Source organism: Mobula birostris, chromosome 6 (genome assembly GCF_030028105.1).
Source record: "Mobula birostris isolate sMobBir1 chromosome 6, sMobBir1.hap1, whole genome shotgun sequence".
Taxonomy (NCBI): Eukaryota; Metazoa; Chordata; class Chondrichthyes; order Myliobatiformes; family Myliobatidae; genus Mobula; species Mobula birostris.
The window spans coordinates 115,309,730-115,327,841 of NC_092375.1; the positions used below are offsets into that span (position 1 = coordinate 115,309,730).

Consider the following 18,112-nt stretch of genomic DNA (forward strand, 5'->3'; position numbering starts at 1 on the left):
GTGATAATGAACTAGATTCTAATTCTAATTGTGGGATCGTGTGCAACATCTCCCTCTGCTGGCCACATGGGCCAGATTCCACTATCCAATCAGACACCCATGAAGAAGGAATGGGGACATACCAGAAGTCTGAGGTAGATTTTAACTAACACATGCTAATTCAGCACATTAGGGTCTAATACTGAACTTAACGATTTACTTTATACTTTATACTTTATTGTCGCGAAACAATTGATACTAGAACGTACAATCATCACAGCGATATTTGATTCTGCGCTTCCCACTCCCTGGATTACAAATATTAAATATTAAAAATAGTAAAATTAGTAAATATTAAAAATTTAAATTATAAATCATAAATAGAAAATAGAAAAATGGGAGGTAAGGTAGTGCAAAAAAACCGAGAGGCAGGTCCGGATATTTGGAGGGTACGGCCCAGATCCGGGTCAGGATCCGTTCAGCAGTCTTATCACAGTTGGAAAGAAGCTGTTCCCAAATCTGGCCGTATGAGTCTTCAAGTTCCTGAGCCTTCTCCCGGAGAGAAGAGGGACAAAAAGTGTATTGGCTGGGTGGGTTGTGTCCTTGATTATCCTGACAGCACTGCTCCGACAGTGTCCGGTGTAAAGTGAGTCCAAGGACGGAAGATTGGTTTGTGTGATGTGCTGTGCTGTGTTCGCGATCTTCTGCAGCTTCTTCCGGTCTTCTCTCTCTGTTATGTTTTGTGACTCCAAGATATAAAACTAATTGAAAGAAAAACACAGGAGCCGGGGATAACTCGAGTACGTTTAGTTTTATTTTAGCCAGACGCTCAAAAATGACGTAATGACATGTACTTCTTACACTTAACCTGTAATGGATTATGTAAATAAACAAAGAATTCTTAATAAAATAATTTGTTTCAAGGTTCGAGTACATTTATATCAAAGAATGTATAAATTATACAACCTTGAGATTTCCTTGCTTGCAGGTAGCCACAAAGCAAGAAACCTGAAAGAACCCAATTTAAAGAAGAAGACAAATAAAAATAGAAGAGCAACACTTGGTGAGCAAGAGAAAGGGAAAAAAAATGCATGTTATGCAAACAACAGCACTCCGAACCAAAAACTGAGTCCTCCGGTCCGAACCCTGGAGTAGCTCAGAGTAGGCCCAAAGCCTCGCTAATCAGTTCATCAAATTAGTGGGCATGGAGCACAGCAGCCGGGGCAGTCTTCATAGCCTCAGTGCTATGGAGATGGCCCTCGTGGAGAATGAGTGAAATCACGGGTATCGTCCTGACTGATACCTTGTCTTTTCAGTCTATCTGGGCCGTTGTTTTAATGAACCCAACGACCGAATAATGAAAGGCTTCGGTGCCCTGGAGAGAGGAGTGAAGATCATGGAAAGCGAGCAAAATTGGCTCTTGTCTCTGATCTGGGCCGGCGTTTAAATTGTCTAAACAGCGCATTGACCCTCCCACTTGGATCCAGGCACTGCTGCTGCAAAAGGATCCAGGCCTAGACCACGCCACCCAGTGACTCGCTCCGAGCCAAGATTTTGTCACCTAGCCTGAAGCTGCTCTCACGGTCTTCACATCACTCAGTGTCCAGAGCGATCCAGCCTCGCTCCTGGGACAGCTGAACAGGCATCAGAACTCCATCTGCACGAATTCATCCCTCGAACTCACCTCGGCATTGCTCAACCTGCTCACTGTTCGAGGCGATAATTTAACAAAATTTACCTCAGGAAAGGTATTTTTATTAATGTTTGTAGTCAGATTTCTTAGCATTTTGACTACCAGGAAGCTGTCACGCACGTTTGGTAGCGCCATCCTAACTGGAATATTTACAATAGTACTCAAATATTATTGAAATATTAAACACACTACACTCCCTTTTTTTTTTACCTTCCCCACAGAAACAGACACTCCACAGGAAGATGATGATGAGTTGGCAAAATGAGCAGAGCACTGGGAGATGGAGTTTAACACTGACAAGTCGGAAGTGATAAGCTGGGGAGGATGTGGAAGGCCAAAACCTACACAGTGAATTGTAGAGCATTAGAAAATATTGAGCAGCAGGGTACCTTGGTGTACAGCAGAGTACAGGCCCTTTGGCTCACGATGTTGTGCTGACCTTTTAACGTATTCTAAGATCAATCTAACCCTTCCTTCTCACATAGCATCATCCATGTGCCTATCTAAGAGTCTCTTAAATGTCCGTAATGTATCTGCGTCTACAACCACCCCTGACAGCATGTTCCATGCACCACTCTCTGTGTAAAAAAACAATTACCTCTCACATCCCTTATATTTTCCTCCAATCACCTGCAAATGATGCCCCCTTGTATAGGCCATTTCTGCCCTGGGAAAAAAATCTCTGGTTGCCTACTCAATCTATGCCTTTTAATCATCTTGCACAGCTCTATCGAGTCACCCCTCCTCCTCGCCCAAGGACCTCTGAAGACAGCAGCACAGATTCCGATGCAGATTGATTGCAACATACGGTGAAATTGGTCACTTGTGTTAACAACCAACACAACCTCAGGACGTGCTGGAGGCGTGCCGTGCATTCTGGCACCAAGGTAGCATGCAGAACAATGCAAGCAACAAAACTGCAACACCAAACAAGCCCCTTTCTTCCCGCCCACACATCCGAGATTCTGCCCCTTTACCAGGGCCAGCTACAGTGGTATTTTGGGTGTGGTAGGAAAGCAAAGCACCCGGGAGAAACCGACATAGTCACAAGGGAGAACTTGCAATATCCACACAGGGGGCGCCTGAGGTCGGAATTGAACCTGCATCTCCAGGGCTGCACTCACTGAGCCACTGCCTCTTGTACCTAATGATTCTTCCCTCTATGTCCACACCTGTGCTGTTGATGATGTCACAGCTCTGAACAAATGGCGTAGGGGATAGCAGCGGAGTCTGCTCAGAGTTCACCAGCTGGGGGTCCATGAGCCGCTTCTCATTAGGAGACTGGAGGTGGAGAGGGGCAGTAACTTTAAACTTCTTGACGTTATCAAATGCGACGATCTGTCCTGGGATAAGCACATAATGCCATCACAAAGAAGGTACAGCAGTGCCTCTAATTTCTTAAAGTTTGTGTGGATTTGGTATATTACCTAAAACTTTGACAAATTTCTACAGATCCATTACTTCTATCCCTGGGTTTACAACCCAGAATTTCCCCAGTGGTGTCTCAGGTAGACAGGGGCCAACAGAGCAAGCCCACAACTTACCAACCCGTACGCCTTTGGAATGTGGGAGGAAATCTGAGCTCGTGGAGGAAACCTACATGGTCACGAGGAGAATGTCCAAGCTCTTTACAGACAGTGGTGGGAACTGAACTCTGATCACTGGCGCTGTAAAGCATTACGCTAACTGCCAACTATCACGTCACCCTGCTCTGGAGGCCCCCCATTCGAGGGGGAGCCCCCCTGAATGTTGACTGGAATGATATAATTAGCGAGAGGAGAGAACAGGGTGAGAGTCCAGGACACAGTGGACAGGAAAAGTCACTGGACACCCTGCAAACTGCCTTTTCCAAAGCTTCCTTCTGCAAAGCACGACAGGGTTCTTAAACATTTTACACCATCTTAAAAGTTTCTTCTCCCAGGCAGTTAATCTGATCAACCATTCTAGTTCCCTCCCCCCACCATCCCCCTCTATCTATAACTCCATCACTACACTGTAAACACTTTAAACCACTTTTTATAATGCTGTTTACATTGTAAATACATGCTGGTATTTATACACATTTTATTCTATATCTGTACTTCTAGCTATATTTTTTATATAATTCTTTATAATTGTTGAACATTGTTGTTTTTTGTTGTATGTCACACTCTGACCTACACACTACAGCAAATTCCTAATACGCATAAAATGTGTGTGGTGAATAAAGTTGATCCTCGGTCCTAATGACAACTGGAGAGAGAGAAAGACACACACACATAGAGGGGCTTGTCCAAATTCTTTATTGTCCATGACCCACCAATGATAAATACATTTCTCTGTCAGGAAGGCAACATTTCACCAAAAGCGTTCAGTCCAAAGCTGCAGAATGGAAGGGACAGGAGGCACCAATCAGAGAGCCTCAAGGAATATCAAGCATACAGCACTGAGGAGGGTGTGAGGGTGGGGAGACTGGGGGAGGGAACCGAGGAACAGGGAGGCCGAGTTTGTACTATGGGTCAAGGTAGGCAGAGAGAGGAGACCAGAGGGATCCTTTAGCTTGAGGGAGGGGAGTCCCACTGATGAGGGATGGTGGAATGGAGCTCCCATTGTCTGAGGGATGGAGGAAGGGAAGACCCACAGTTTGAGGAATGGAGGAAGGGAAGACCCACAGTTTGAGGGATGGAGGGAGGGGCTCCCACAGTTTGAGGGATGGAGGGATGGCAGACCCACAGTTTGAGGGATGGAGGGAGGAGGCTGCCACAGTTTGAGGGATGGAGGGAGGGCAGACCCACAGTTTGAGGGATGGAGGGAGGGGGCTCAGCAAGAAAGAGGTCGTGTGGCATGTGTTGTGTGGGCAAAAGGAGGTCAGATTGGGGGGTTGGCGATAAGGATGTGGGTGAATGGGGTAGCAGTGCTGGGGGTGGAGATCTGATCAGATTAGTTTAGAGTAAAAGATTGCATGAAAGGCAGGGAGTGGGCGTTGAGCATGGCTTTGAGCGCAGTTACTGGATCTTCTCGTGCGTGACCCAGCGTTAGAGATTGAGTGGGTTCTCATGACGACCTCACTGAGGCGTTGGCAAGGAGGCGGTGGTCTCATGTGTGCACTGGCCTGTTCCTTACAACACCTCCCGTGGTATTCATCTTATTAATCTAATCAAAAATAAAAAATATTTATTAGTTAGGGTTACAACAAAAAGCAGCAATGAAGCATTAGTCACTCACCCCAATCAACCTGTTGTTGGACACTAATCCCAGCCTCTGGATCCTTGTCTGGACCCAGTTCAAAGTAAAGTATACACATATTAACATATACAACCCTGAGGTTCATTTCCTTGCAGTAAATAAAAAGAATCACAATAGAATTAATGAAAAACTACACACACAGCCAAACCAAAAAAAATGTGCAAAAGACAGCAACTTGTACAAGTACAACAAGAAAAAAGTAAAGGATAAATAATCAATAAATATCGAGAACATGGAATGAAGATCCCTAGAAAGTGAGTCCGGAGGTTGTGGGAACAGTTCAGTGATGTGGCGAGAGATGTTGAGAGCCTGGTTAAAGAGCCTGATGGTTGAGGGCTAATAACCTGGTGGTGTGGGTCCTAAGGCTCCTGTACCTCCTTCCTGATGGCAGCAGTGAGAAGAGAGCAAGGCCTGGATGGTGGGGGTCCTTGACATGGATGCTGCTATCCTGTGACAGTGACAGCAGTCCTTATAGATGTGCTCAGTTTTACACTGAAGCCTACAGCCACTGGACTGTACTTGGTGTACTGTGTGCTGTTCTGATCATCTCATTATGGGAAGGATGTGGAAGATTAATCTAACCCTTCCCTCCTCCTATAGCCCTCCATTTGTCTTTCATCCTTGTGCCTATCTAAAAGTCTCTAAAATGTCCTGAAGTATCTGACCCACCACCACCCCCGGCAGCATGTTCCATGCACCCACCACTCTGTGTAAAGAACCTATCTCTGACATCTCCCCTAAACCTTCCTCTACTCATTTTTAATGGATGCCCTCCATTGCCATCCTGTGGAAAAGGTGCTGGCTGTCCTCTCTATCTATACATCTCTGTCACCCTTCTTTGCTCCAAAGAGAAAAGCCCCAGTTCACTCAACCTTTCCTCATAAAGTAAATCCTCTTATCCAGGCAGCACCCTGGTAGATTCCCTTTGCACCCTCACTAAAGCTTCCACCTCCTTCCTATAATGAGGTGACCAGAACTGAGCACACTATTCCAAGTGTGGTCTAACCAGAATTTCATAAAGCGACAACATCACCCCATGGCTCTTGGACTCAATCCCCTGACTATTGAAGGCCAACACGCCATATGCCTTCTTAACCGCCCTATCAACATGTGCTGCAGCTTTGAGGGATCTGTGGACGTGGGCCTCAAGATCCCCCTGTTCTTCCACATTGCTAAGAATTCTGCCATCACCCTGTACTCTGATTTCAAATTCGACCTTATCCAGATTGAACTCCATGTGCCACTTCTTAGCCCAGCTCTGCATCCTATCAACATCCTGTTGTGACCGATGACAATCTTCTACACTGCCCACAACACCTCCAACCTTTGTGTCATCTGCAGACTTACTAACCCACACTTCCACTTCCTCATCCAAGCAATTCAGAGAAACCACAAGGAGCAGGGGTCCTGGAATAGAGCGGTGCGGAACACCACTCTCACCGACCTCCGGGCAAGCTCCCGCTCACATTTATTGCCATTGTAGACTGATGGTCAGTGGAAGTGGAAGTCGGGAGAAGTTGCAATGAAGGGTCAGTGGTGGAAAGGGTGAGCAGCTTCAATTTCCCGGGTGTTTGCATCCCAGAGGATTTCTCCCGGGCCCAACATATTGACGAAAGCATGCCAGTGGCTGTAATCTGTTCAGAGTTTGAGTGGATTTGGTAAGTCACCAAAGACTCTAGCAAATGTCTACAGATGTGTAGTAGAGAACTGTTTGTATCATTGCCTGGGATGAGTATCCAATGAAAGGGATCATAAGAGGCTACAGAGTGTTTTAGACTTAGCCAGCTTCATCACAGGCACAGCCCTCTGCATCACTGGTAGTATCTACAGAAGGTGCTGCCTAGAGAAGGCAACATTGACCATCAAAGATTCCACCATCTTCTCAAAGCTACTTCCCTTCAACCACTCGGTTCTTGAACTAACTGGCACAACCCTAACCACTGCCTCAGTATAGTAACATTATGACCACTTTGCATGACAACGGACTTTGTTTTATTTTGGGCCAATTGTGTTTTCTTCTGAGAATTGTGTATAATGTAAGTTGTTTTCATTGTGGACGCTGCTGACCTGATGCTGGTTTTCATTGTACTTGTGCACTCGTGAAGCTTCAGAGAAGGTGCAGAGGAGATGCACCAGGATGCTGCCTGCATTAGCCAGCATGCCTTATGAGGGAAGGTTGAGCAAGCTGGGGCTTTTCTCTCTGCAGATTAGGAGGGTGGGAGGTGACTTGGTGGAGCTGTACATGATGATAAGAGACATATAGATTGAGTGGATAACAGCTAGAGATCTTTTACATGGGCAGAAATGGCTAACTTGACTGGGTGTAATTTTATGGTGAATGGAGGAAAGTATAAGGGGGAGAATGTCAGAGGTAGTTTTTTTTTAACATAGGGGGTGGTGGGTGTGTGGAACATCCTGCCAGAGGTGGTGGTAGAGGCAGATTCATTAGGGACATTTAAAAGACTCTTAGATAACAGAAAAACGTAGGGCTAAGAAGGAGGGAAGGATTAGATTGATCTTAGAGAAGGTTAAAGGGTCAGCACAACACCATGGTCCAAAGGGCTTGTGCTGTGCTAGGTTCTAACAATAAACTCAGCGTTGACTTTGAGGTCACTCTTCCACCCGCACTGGTTCACACATTGAGAGGCTTGTGAAATGTTTGTAGACTTACTGATTCTCAGCTATGTTCTGGTTCCCATTGCCCTCAGGCTAGGTATGGCGTTGACCACCCGGACAGTCCCATTGTTTGGAATACCGTCCCTAGGAGCGGCAAGGAAACACAGTTACTCCGGTGTGAGGATGGGGAAAGATAAAGAGTAAAGATTAGTTTTATTTGTCACATGTACATCGAAACATATGGTGGCATGCGTCGTTTGTGTTGAATCAAATCAGCGAGGATTGTGCAGGTGTTGCTGTGCTTCTGGTGCTAATTTAGCATGTTCACAACTCAGTAACCTCAACCATACGTTTTGGGAATGTGGGGTAACCTGGAGCATTCAGAGGAAAGCCACAGGGTCACAGGGAGAATGTACAAACTCCTTATTGATAGTGGCGAGAACTGAACTCTGAGCACTGGCACTGTAAGATGATGTGCTAACCACAATGAAGCTGTGCCCAATGAGTAGCTAGGTCTCATTTTATTCTGCCAGATCAGTGAAACACCTACCTGAGAATGACTCATTGCACACAGCCCATCACCTGCAGAGTGGCCCAGATGATTCCTTGGCATTTTTAGGGATCAGTGTACACTCTACAGACCTGTCATGTGTCATTCAGAATCTTACCACAGAGGGGCAGAACAAGGGGAGTTCAGCTCCATGGCCGAGGGGGCAGACAATCTAATGAGACAGCGGTGATTGTATCAGGAATGCAAGTGACCTTGTAGCAGAGAGCCAACTGGTCACCTACCTACAGGAAAGGTGTCAATAAGATTGAGAGAGTACAGAGGAAATTTCCAAGGATGTTGCCAGGACTTGAGGACCTGAGTTATAGGGAAAAGTTGAATAGGTTAGGATCTTATTCCTCAGAGGGGAGATTTGATAGAGCTGTATAAAATCACGAGGGGGCATAGACAGAGTAAATACAAGCAGGCTTTGTCCACTGAAGTTGGATGAGACTCAAACTAGAGGTCATGGGTTAAGGGTGAAAGGTGAAATATTTAAGGGGAACTTTTTCACTCAGAGGGTGGTGAGAGTGTGGAATGAACTGTCAGCACAAGTGGCGGATGTGGGTTTGATTTCAGCATTTAAGAGGTTTGCATAGGTACATGGATGGGAGAGGTGTGGGTTGATGCAACTAGGCAGAATAAGAGTTCAGTGTGGATGAGGAGGCTGAAGGGCTTGTTTCTGTGCTGTAGTGTTCTTTGACTATGGCTGCCTGAAGGTGTGTTTGGTATGGCATTATGAAGTTGTGCCTGACAGTTGTAGCCTTTGGTCTGATTTTAAAAATTAAATTGTATCTTTGAATAGTACTGCTACTCCCTAATTACGCAGGTGAACTAGAAGATTTGAAATGTGGTAGACAGTTGTTCTTTGTGTTGTTATTTAGAGGTGCGACCCAGTGAACGAAGTCATTTAGCTCAAGAGTTTGACTCTCATTCTTTCTACTGTTTAGCTGTTTTTCTCTCTGCTTCCCTGATAACTGACATGTACAGATAGCATACAATTTTGCCCTTCCATTATTTAAAATATCACTCCTGGATCTAATTAATGGAAATCTATCATAATTTTAAGAAAAAATAAACAAGAGTTAAAGAGACACAATTTTGCCATTCCTTTTTTTGGTTGCACAGATAGTTCTTGTTGCACAGATACTTTTGCTTTGTAAATGGCAATGTGGCTAAGCATACCACTCATTCTGAAACTTTGATTATACTGTAGTTGACTTTTTTTTCCATTTCTATGTCTTCAGATATAATTCTGGCATTTGCCTTTTTGTTTCAAATAATCATGTGAATCTGTACTGCCAAGTTTGTGCAACTTGAGAGTTATTGGTAAACTGGCATTGATTACCCATTGTAATTGTCAGCGAGTGCTGGGTTATCAGAAAAGCTGAAGGTGGTCTTACTTCCCTCTTTCAAGGTTTATATTGACAGCTAGGATGTTTAATGGTCACTGTTATTGGTCGCAGATTTCCAATTTAATAAATATTGCCCTTTTCTAATAGCTACTGCTGAACTGAATGGCTTGTAGGTCACTTCATCTTCTCCAAGCCATGGGGATGTGAATCTGGTACCACAAAGACAAGGATGCAAATTAGTTTACCTGGTAACACAATTGTCTCTTTTGTCAATAGCACTGCTTTTTAAATTCCAGACTTGTTTAATTAACTGTACTTAAATTCCTCTTTTGCCTTGGGGACATGTTCACACATGTGCTTCTTGACTATTAGTCCAAGCTCAAGTGTCATTGACAATTACCTGATTACTTGCACTTCAGAATCAGAATCAGGTTCATTATTACCAGCATATGTTGTGAAATTTGTTGTCTTACTGCAGCAGGACATTGCAATATATAATGAAGGGAGGGAACGTCGACTCAGACCATGAAAGGCCTGCGTCGGGCATTTTCATGCCTTTCAAGGCACAGATTGGAAGTCTGTGTGGGGCGCCACTCCTCGCACAGACACTAGAGCAATGTGTGGTTAAATGCCTTGCTCAAGGACACAAACACGCTGCCACAGTTGAGGCTCGAACTAATGACCTTGAGATCACTAGACGAACGTCTTAACCACTTGGCCACGTGCCCACACATGGTATAATGAATATAATATATAATGAAAAAGCATATCAACTACAATAAGTACATAAATCTTTTTAAAAACTAAATTAAATAATTAGTGCAAAAAATGGGAAAAAATACTGTGGTAGTGTAGATTGGTTCATTGTCCATTCAGAAATCTGATGGTGGTGGAGAAGAAGCTGTTTGTAAAGCTTTCAGTGTGTGTCTTCTGGTTCCTGTACCTCTTCCTTGATAGTAGCAATGAGAAGACTGTATGTCCTGGGTGATGGCGTTCCTTAATGCCGTCTTCCTGAGGCGTCGCCATTGCCATGGGTTAGTGCCCATGATGGTGCTGGCTGAGTTTGCAACTTCCTGCAGCGTTTTCCGATCCTGTGCAGTGGCCCCTCCATACCAGGCGTTGATGCAACCAGTTAGAATGCTCTCCACGGAACATTTGTACAAACTTGCGACTGTCTTTGGTGACATACCAATTCTCCTCAAACTCCTAATGAAATATAGCCACTGTCATGCCTTCTTAGTAACTGCATCGGTATATTCAGCCCAGGAAAGATCTACAGAGATGTTGATACTCAGGACTTGAAATCAGTCACCCTTTCCACCTCTAATGCCTTGACGAGGACTGGTGTGTGTCCCCTTGACTTGCCCTTCCTGAAGTCCACAATTAATTCTCTGGTTTTACTGACGTTGAGTGCAAGGTCATTGTTGCTACATCACTCAACCAGCTGATCTGTCTCACTCCTGTATGCCTCCTCCTCACCATCAGAAATTCTGCTGCCAACAATAGTAAATTTTTGGATGGTGCTTGAGCTGTGCCTAGCCGCACAGTGATGGTTGGAGAGAAAGTAGAGCAGTGAGTTAAGCACGCATCCCAGTGTTGGTAGTCAGTGAGGAGGAGATGTTATTTCTGAACCACACAGACTGTGGTGGCCCGGTGAGGAAGTCCCGGATCCAGTTGCAGGGGCCTAGATTTTGGAGCTTGTTGATTAGTACTGAGGGTATTATGGTGTTGAATGCTGAGCTGTAGTCAACGAATAGCAGCCTGACGTAGGTACTGCTGTTGTCCAAGTGGAGAGCCAGTGAGGTTGCATCCGCTGTAGACCTATTATGGCGATAGGGAAAATGAAGTGGGCCCAGGTCCTTGCTTGGGCAGGAATTAATTCTAGTCATGACCAACCTCTCAAAACACTTCATCGTGGTAGATGTGCGTGCCATTGGGTGATAGTCACTGGGGCATCTCACCCTGCTCTTCTTGGGCACTGGTACGATTGTCATCCTTCTGAAGCAGGTGGGGACCTCCATCTGCAGCAGTGAGAGCTGGAAGATGCCCTTGAACACTCCTGACAGTTGGTTGGCACAGGTTTTCAGAGCCTCACCAGCTCTCTCTCTTTTCCTTTAAGAAGTAGTCACCTTTAAGCTAGAAATTCAATTTCTAACATCCTTGGGCATTCCTAAATTCCTAAATACATTCTGTCATTTGTGGCACAGTTTGAGTCATGTGAATGATGTAGTGGTATGTCATTCACCTCCAGCTCGGTGTTATTATTGCTGGAATAGTTTATTAACAAGTCTCTGATCTCTGACTAGCCCAGTTCCTGAATGGCAAACTGTGAGTCGGTCCCACTGTGAAAACCCTTCGGATTCAGGACAAAACTAATCGGTGAGTTTAGGTGGCAATTAGACGATGCTGTGTTGGCATACAATATACTCCTTAGAACTATATATTAAATCTTGTGCCATATTTGAAGCCATTAATAGGACTATTGGCAAAGCAAAGACAAATTTCAGGATGCCGCATTGTCCAATGATTAGCAACGGCTGTAGAAGCAGTTGAAAAGGATATAGTGAAGTGTGCCTTGTAATAAGATTGCAGTTTGGATATGTGAACTCTGAAACATCCTCTGGTAGAATCATAGAATAGGAAAACACAAAAAGAGATCAATTTGGCCGATTATGTTCAAACTGGTTCTTTGACAAGGAAATCCAGTGAGTTCAGCCTTCCAATTCTTTTCATGTCATTGCAATATTTTCTTCTTTGAGTATTTATGTAATTGTCTTTTGAAAGCTGTTAATAAATCTTGTCTTAAAGAAAAGGTTTTCATCATGTGACCTTTGCTTTTCTTTAAACCAATCATTTTAAACTTTTACCTCTGGTTACCAAGCCTTCAGCTAATTAAATTTTTCTCTTTATTTACCTTATTTCTAAACACTTGATGATTGTACTATCATCAGCACTATCAAATATCCTGTTCGTCTTCTCTGTTGCAAAGTAGCAGATAATTTTGACTTGTATTTTTAAGGCTTTTCTGCTGAGTGTATAACTTCAGAATATTTCAGCTGGATGCTGATTGGCATTAAGTGAATTGAAATGAGAGCATTATTTACATTTGGTTATCCATTAAAATTTCAGCTAAATCCTACTAGGTAAAAGGTTGAAGATCTTATTGGAAAAGCAAGTTCTTAATGTTTTCCACTGTTTGATAGCTCTCCACTAACTTGGTGCTTTATTGCATCTACTTGCATAGTTTTAAGAAAAAAATGCAGTAAATTTGATGGAAAATGTCACCAGATTGGTTAGTCTTGTTACTCAGCAGGTCAAACTACATGCATAAGATGTCCCAAACCAATCCTTACAGTGATCAGAAGTCTCCCAGCTTGTGGGCAGTTTTCATAGAACTACCCAAGTTCAACTTCGGCACATATGCCTATTAATTTCCTGCTCCCTGGGTTTTTAGCTGCCACTTGTACTGGGAAATTTAAAGTGAACAAAATATCAACGGTTGCCCAAATTAGAAATATTACATCTGTTTTTTAAATAGATGAGCCTGACCAAACCGACCAGTCAGAGGTTATTCATCCGTCTTGGGAAATGGTGGCAGACAGCCCGATCTGCCCAGCCTCCTGCCTTGGGGGTGGACAGAGAAGAAATAGCTCTTGTTTTAGTACGTTTGTACATTTTTAACTGTTATTCTTGGTAAACTATGCAGATACTGTAATTTGGTTGTCTTCCGTGCTATAAAATGTTACGTGAGCCATTCCACCCCAAGTGTTGCTTTACACAAGGCCAAACAGATGTAATGCTGTTGTGACATGGCTTGTTTCTGAAATTATAACCGTATCCATCAAGTGTGTTGGGCTCAGAAGCAAGGGATAGCACTCTGGGTGGCCAGTGAATCTAATGAACCTTTATGCAGCTGCAGATGGTTTCAACTCAGCCCGCATTATTTCAGTTTGAGGCTGGAGAAAAGAAATTGTAACCCAGTTAGCCCGGCATTAGTGGTTGAGGAGATGTCGGAGTCCATTATTAAGGATGAGGTTTTGGTGAAGGCACATGATAAAATAGTCCAAAGTCAGCATGGTTTCCTTAAGAGGAAATCTTGCCTGACAAATAACAAGCAGGATGGATAAAGGAGAGTCAGTGGATGTTGTTTACTTGGATTTTCAGAAGGCCTTTGACAAGATGCTGCACAGGAGACTGCTTAACAAAATAAGAACCCATGGGATAACAGGAAAGATACTAGCATAGATAGAAGATTGGCTGATTGGCAGGAGACAGGATAAAGGGAACCTGTTCATGTTGGCAGCTGGTGACTACTGGTGTTCCTCAGGGGCTTCTTTTCAAGTCATATGTCAATGATTTGGGTGACAGAATAGATGGCTTTGTGGGCAAGTTTGCAGATGATGTGAAGATAGGTGGTGGGGCAGGTAGTGTTGAGGAGGCCTGCAGAGGATTTAGATTGGGAGAATGGGCAAGGAAATGGCAGATGGAATATAGTGTAGGGAACTGTGTGGTCATGGACTTTGGTAGAAGGAATAAAGGCCTAGCCTATTTTCTAAATGAGGAGAAAATTCAAAACTCAGAGGTGTAAAAGGACTTGAGGGTCCTTGTGAGGATTCCCTAAAGGTTAACTTGCAGGTTGAGGCAGTGGTAAAGAAAACTGTTAGCATTAAGTCAAGAGGACTAGAATATAAGAGCAAAGATGCAATGCTGAGATTTTATAAGGCGTTGGTCGGACTGTGTGGAACATTGTGACCAGTTTTTAGATTAGATTAGACTAGATTCAACTTTGTTGTCATTGTACCGAGTACAGATACAAAGCCAATGAAATGCAGTTAGCATCTGACCAGAAATGCAAAGAATAGTGTTATTTACAAAAATAACTGCGAATAAAAAGTAAGTGCTACAGCACACAAATATAAAAGTACTGAGACAGTACAATATGGGTGCAATACTGCTTAGCACTGTGATGTGAGGTTCAGCAGGGTCACAGCCTCAGGGAAGAAGCTCTTCCTGTGCCTGCTGGTGCAGGAGCGGAGGCTCCTGTAGCGCCTACCAGATGGGAGGAGAGTAAAAATTCCACGGTTAGGGTGAGATGCATCCTTGATAATGCTTTTGGTCCCCTTACCTAAGAAGAGGTGCGCTGGCTTTCGAGAGGGTCCAGAGCAGGTTCACAAAAATGACTCCAGGAACAAAAGGGTTAATATATGAGGAGTGTTTGATGGCTCTGGGCCTGTACTGGCTGGCGTTGAGAAGAACAGGAGGCAGGGGGAAATCCCATTGAAACCTATTGAATATTGAAAGGCCTAAATAGTGTAGATGTGAAGAGGATGTTTCCTGTAGTGGGGGAGTTGAGGACCACATGGCCCATCCTCAGAATGGAAGGATGTCCCTTTAGAACAGAGATGAGGAGGAATTTCTTTAGCTGGAGGGTGGTGAATCTGTGGAATTTGTTACCACTGAAGTTTGTGGAGGCCAAGTCATTGAGTATATTTAAAGTGAAAGTTGATAGGTTCTTGATTAGTCAGGGCATCAAATGTTACAGGGAGAAGGCAGGAAACTGGGGTTGAGAGGGATAATAAATCAGCCGTGAAGGAATAGTAGAGCAGATTCAATGGGCAACGTGGACTAATTCTGCTCCTATGACTTAGCAGCTCTCTGAAATGTCCCGAGGGGTGGGATGGGGTGAATGGACTTACCTCTCCTCCTCTCCATCCAGGAGTTTTCGGTAGGTGGCAATCTCCATGTCGAGGGCCATGGTGGAGGTGAGTAGCTCCTGGTGCTCGCGAGCCTGGTCCGCCAGGTCCGTCTTCACCTTGCGCAGGGCATCCTGCAGTTCACTGATATGATTCTTGGCATCTTTGATGGCCATTTGCCCCCGGTCCTCTACCTCCATGATGTTTGCCTCCAGAGCCACCCTCTGCGAGACACCATAGAGTCAGATTCATACAGCACTCCCAGAAACAGGCCATTCAGCCCATCTACCCGCACCTGGAGTACAGCCTTCCATGTCCCTCCCATCCATGTACCTCTCCAAATTTCTCTTAAATATTGCAATCAACCCTGCATCCATCACTTCTGCTGGTAGCTCGTTCTACACTCTCACCATCCTCTGAGTGAAGAAGCTTCCCCTCTTATTGCCCTTAGGTATTTCACCTTTCACCCTTAACCCATGACCTGTGGTTCTAGTTTCACTCAACCTCAGTGTGTAAAGCCTGCTTGCATTTACCCTGTCTATACCCCTCATAATTTTGTCTGTCTCTATCAATTCTGCCCTCATTCTCCTACGCTCTAAAGAATAAAGTCCTAACCTGTTCAATCTTTCCCTATAACTCATGTCCTCAAGCCCTGGCAACATCCCTGTACATTTTCTCTGTACTGTTTCATTGACCAGAACTGCTTAGAATACTCCAGAGTAGGCCTCACCAACGTCTGGTACAACTTCAACATCACATCCTCACTCCTGACCTCAGTATTTTGATTTATGAAGGTTTATGTGCCAGTGTGTGATCAAGAAAGTTCTCCGTACTCTGGGGACTCTGGGAGACTGGGGAGTACCTGCAGGGCGCCATGTGAGCCAAAAAAAACACAACCAAACCAGCTCAAAACCCACCAAACGGTTCTACAGGAGGACATTCAGCCCATCTGTTCTATCCCTTCATATACCTATTTACCCTCTCAGTGTATTAGAGTGCGTGTGTACGAGCATGGATTGAGCAAGCTAGGGCTTTTTCTCTGGAGCGAAGGCGGATGAGAGGTGACTTGATAGAGATGTACAAGATGATAAGAGGATAGCCAGACACTTTTCTCCAGGGCAGAAATGGATGATACTTAGGGGCATAACTTTACAGTGATTGTAGGAAAGTACAGGGAAGATGTCAGAGCAGATTTTTTTAAGCACACAGAGTGGTGGGTGTATGGAACATGCCACCAGTAGTGGTATAGACAATAGAGGCATTTAAGAAACTCTTGGATAGGCACATAGATGAAAAATGGAGGGTTGTGTAGCTGGAAAGTGTTGGATTGATCTTAGAGACGGTTCAAAGTCTGGCACAATATCGTGGGCCAGAGGGTCTGCATGAGCTGTAACGTCCGACAGTGTATTTTATCAAAGGGGCTACACATGTGTACACAGGATGGTAAAGAAGTCCTGTAGTCTATTACCCTTCATCAGTCAGGGAAATGTGCACAGAAGTTGCAAAATCATGTTGCAGCTGTAATAGATTTTGGTTAGACTACACCTGGGGTGTTGTGTGCCAAACTGCCGGGCAAGTTGACAGGGTTGGTTAAGAAGGTGTATGGTGTGCTGTCCCTCATTAGTCAGGAGATTGAGTTCAGGAGCTATGAGGGAGCGTTGCAGCTTGATAATTCTCTGGTTAGGCGACACCTTGGTGTATTGTGTTCAGTTCTGGTCGCCTCATTATAGGAAACTTTAGAGATTGTGCAGAGAAAATTTACCAAGCTGCTGCCTGGATTAGACAGCTTGTCTTATGAGGATAGGCTGAGCGAGCTAGGGCTTTTCTCTTTGGAGCAAAGGAGGATTAGACATGACTTGATAGAGATATGCAAGATGGTAAGAGGCATAGATTGAGCGGACAGCTAGAGACAGGCCAGCACTACATGAGCTGCTCACCTGATTCTGAAGCCCGTCAATGTCTGATTTCAGCCTCTGTAGCCTGCGGTTCAGTTCGCCAGCCTCATTCCTGGTGCAACGCAGGTCTTCATTCTGTTTGACTTTGTCATTCTCCAAATCCTGTAGCTGTGAACAGGGAGCGTGCTATTAGCAATGGCCTAACAGGCACACCACGTGCATGCAACACACATCAAAGTTGCTGCTGAACACAGCAGGCCAGGCAGCATCTTTAGGAAGAAGTACAGTCAACGTTTCAGGCCGAGACCCTTCGTCAGTTTGCGTTTTTAAAAAACACCACGTGCATGTCTGACTGACCGCTGGGCGCCAGATGGAATACAGCACGAGGAAGTACAGTATATGGTGATGAGGGATTGCACTGAAGAGAGGTCGATCACTGTTTCAGAGTTATCACAACAACCTCACACTCAATATCAGCACGACCAAGGAATTGATTGTGGACTCCAGGAAGTGGGAGCGAGGGAACACACCACAGTCCTCATTGAAGAACCAGCATTTTCACTGTGTCACCAAAGACCAGAAAACTTCTACGGACCGTGGAGAGTATTCTGACTGGTTAGTCATAGTCATAGTCATAGTCATATTTTATTGATCCTGGGGGAAATTGGGTTTCGTTACAGTTGCACCATAAATAATTAAATAGTAATAAAACCATAAATAGTTAAATAGTAGTATGTAAATTATGCCAGGAAATAAGTCCAGGACCAGCCTATTGGCTCAGGGTGTCTGACCCTCCAGGGGAGGAGTTGTAAAGTTTGATGGCCAGAGGCAGGAATGACTTCCTATGACGCTCTGTGTTGCATCTCGGTGGAATGAGTCTCTGGCTGAATGTACTCCTGTGCCCAACCAGTACATTATGTAGTGGATGGGAGACATTGTCCAAGATGGCATGCAACTTAGACAGCATCCTCTTTTCAGACACCACCGTCAGAGAGTCCAGCTCCATCCCCACAACATCACTGCATCATTGACTGGTATGGAGGGGCCACTGCACAGGATCGGACATTGTAATATAGATGCATGACAATATATTATATATATTTGTATTT

At 44.5% G+C, this 18,112-nt stretch overlaps 1 protein-coding gene across 1 annotated transcript in view; it reads right to left on the reverse strand.

Annotated features, from left to right (window-relative positions):
- Positions 1-4,731: 4,731 nt before the first annotated feature.
- The window catches only part of LOC140199872 (keratin, type II cytoskeletal 8-like), a 42,638-nt gene continuing 29,257 nt past the window's right edge, over positions 4,732-18,112 (reverse strand). The window contains exons 5-8 of the mRNA XM_072262383.1: positions 17,046-17,171; positions 15,112-15,332; positions 7,569-7,657; positions 4,732-4,804 (exon numbers count right to left, since the gene is read on the reverse strand). Coding sequence (XP_072118484.1) covers positions 7,579-7,657; positions 15,112-15,332; positions 17,046-17,171 — 426 coding nt within the window. The 3' untranslated portion in view covers positions 4,732-4,804; positions 7,569-7,578. The remainder of the gene's footprint in view (positions 4,805-7,568; positions 7,658-15,111; positions 15,333-17,045; positions 17,172-18,112) is intronic.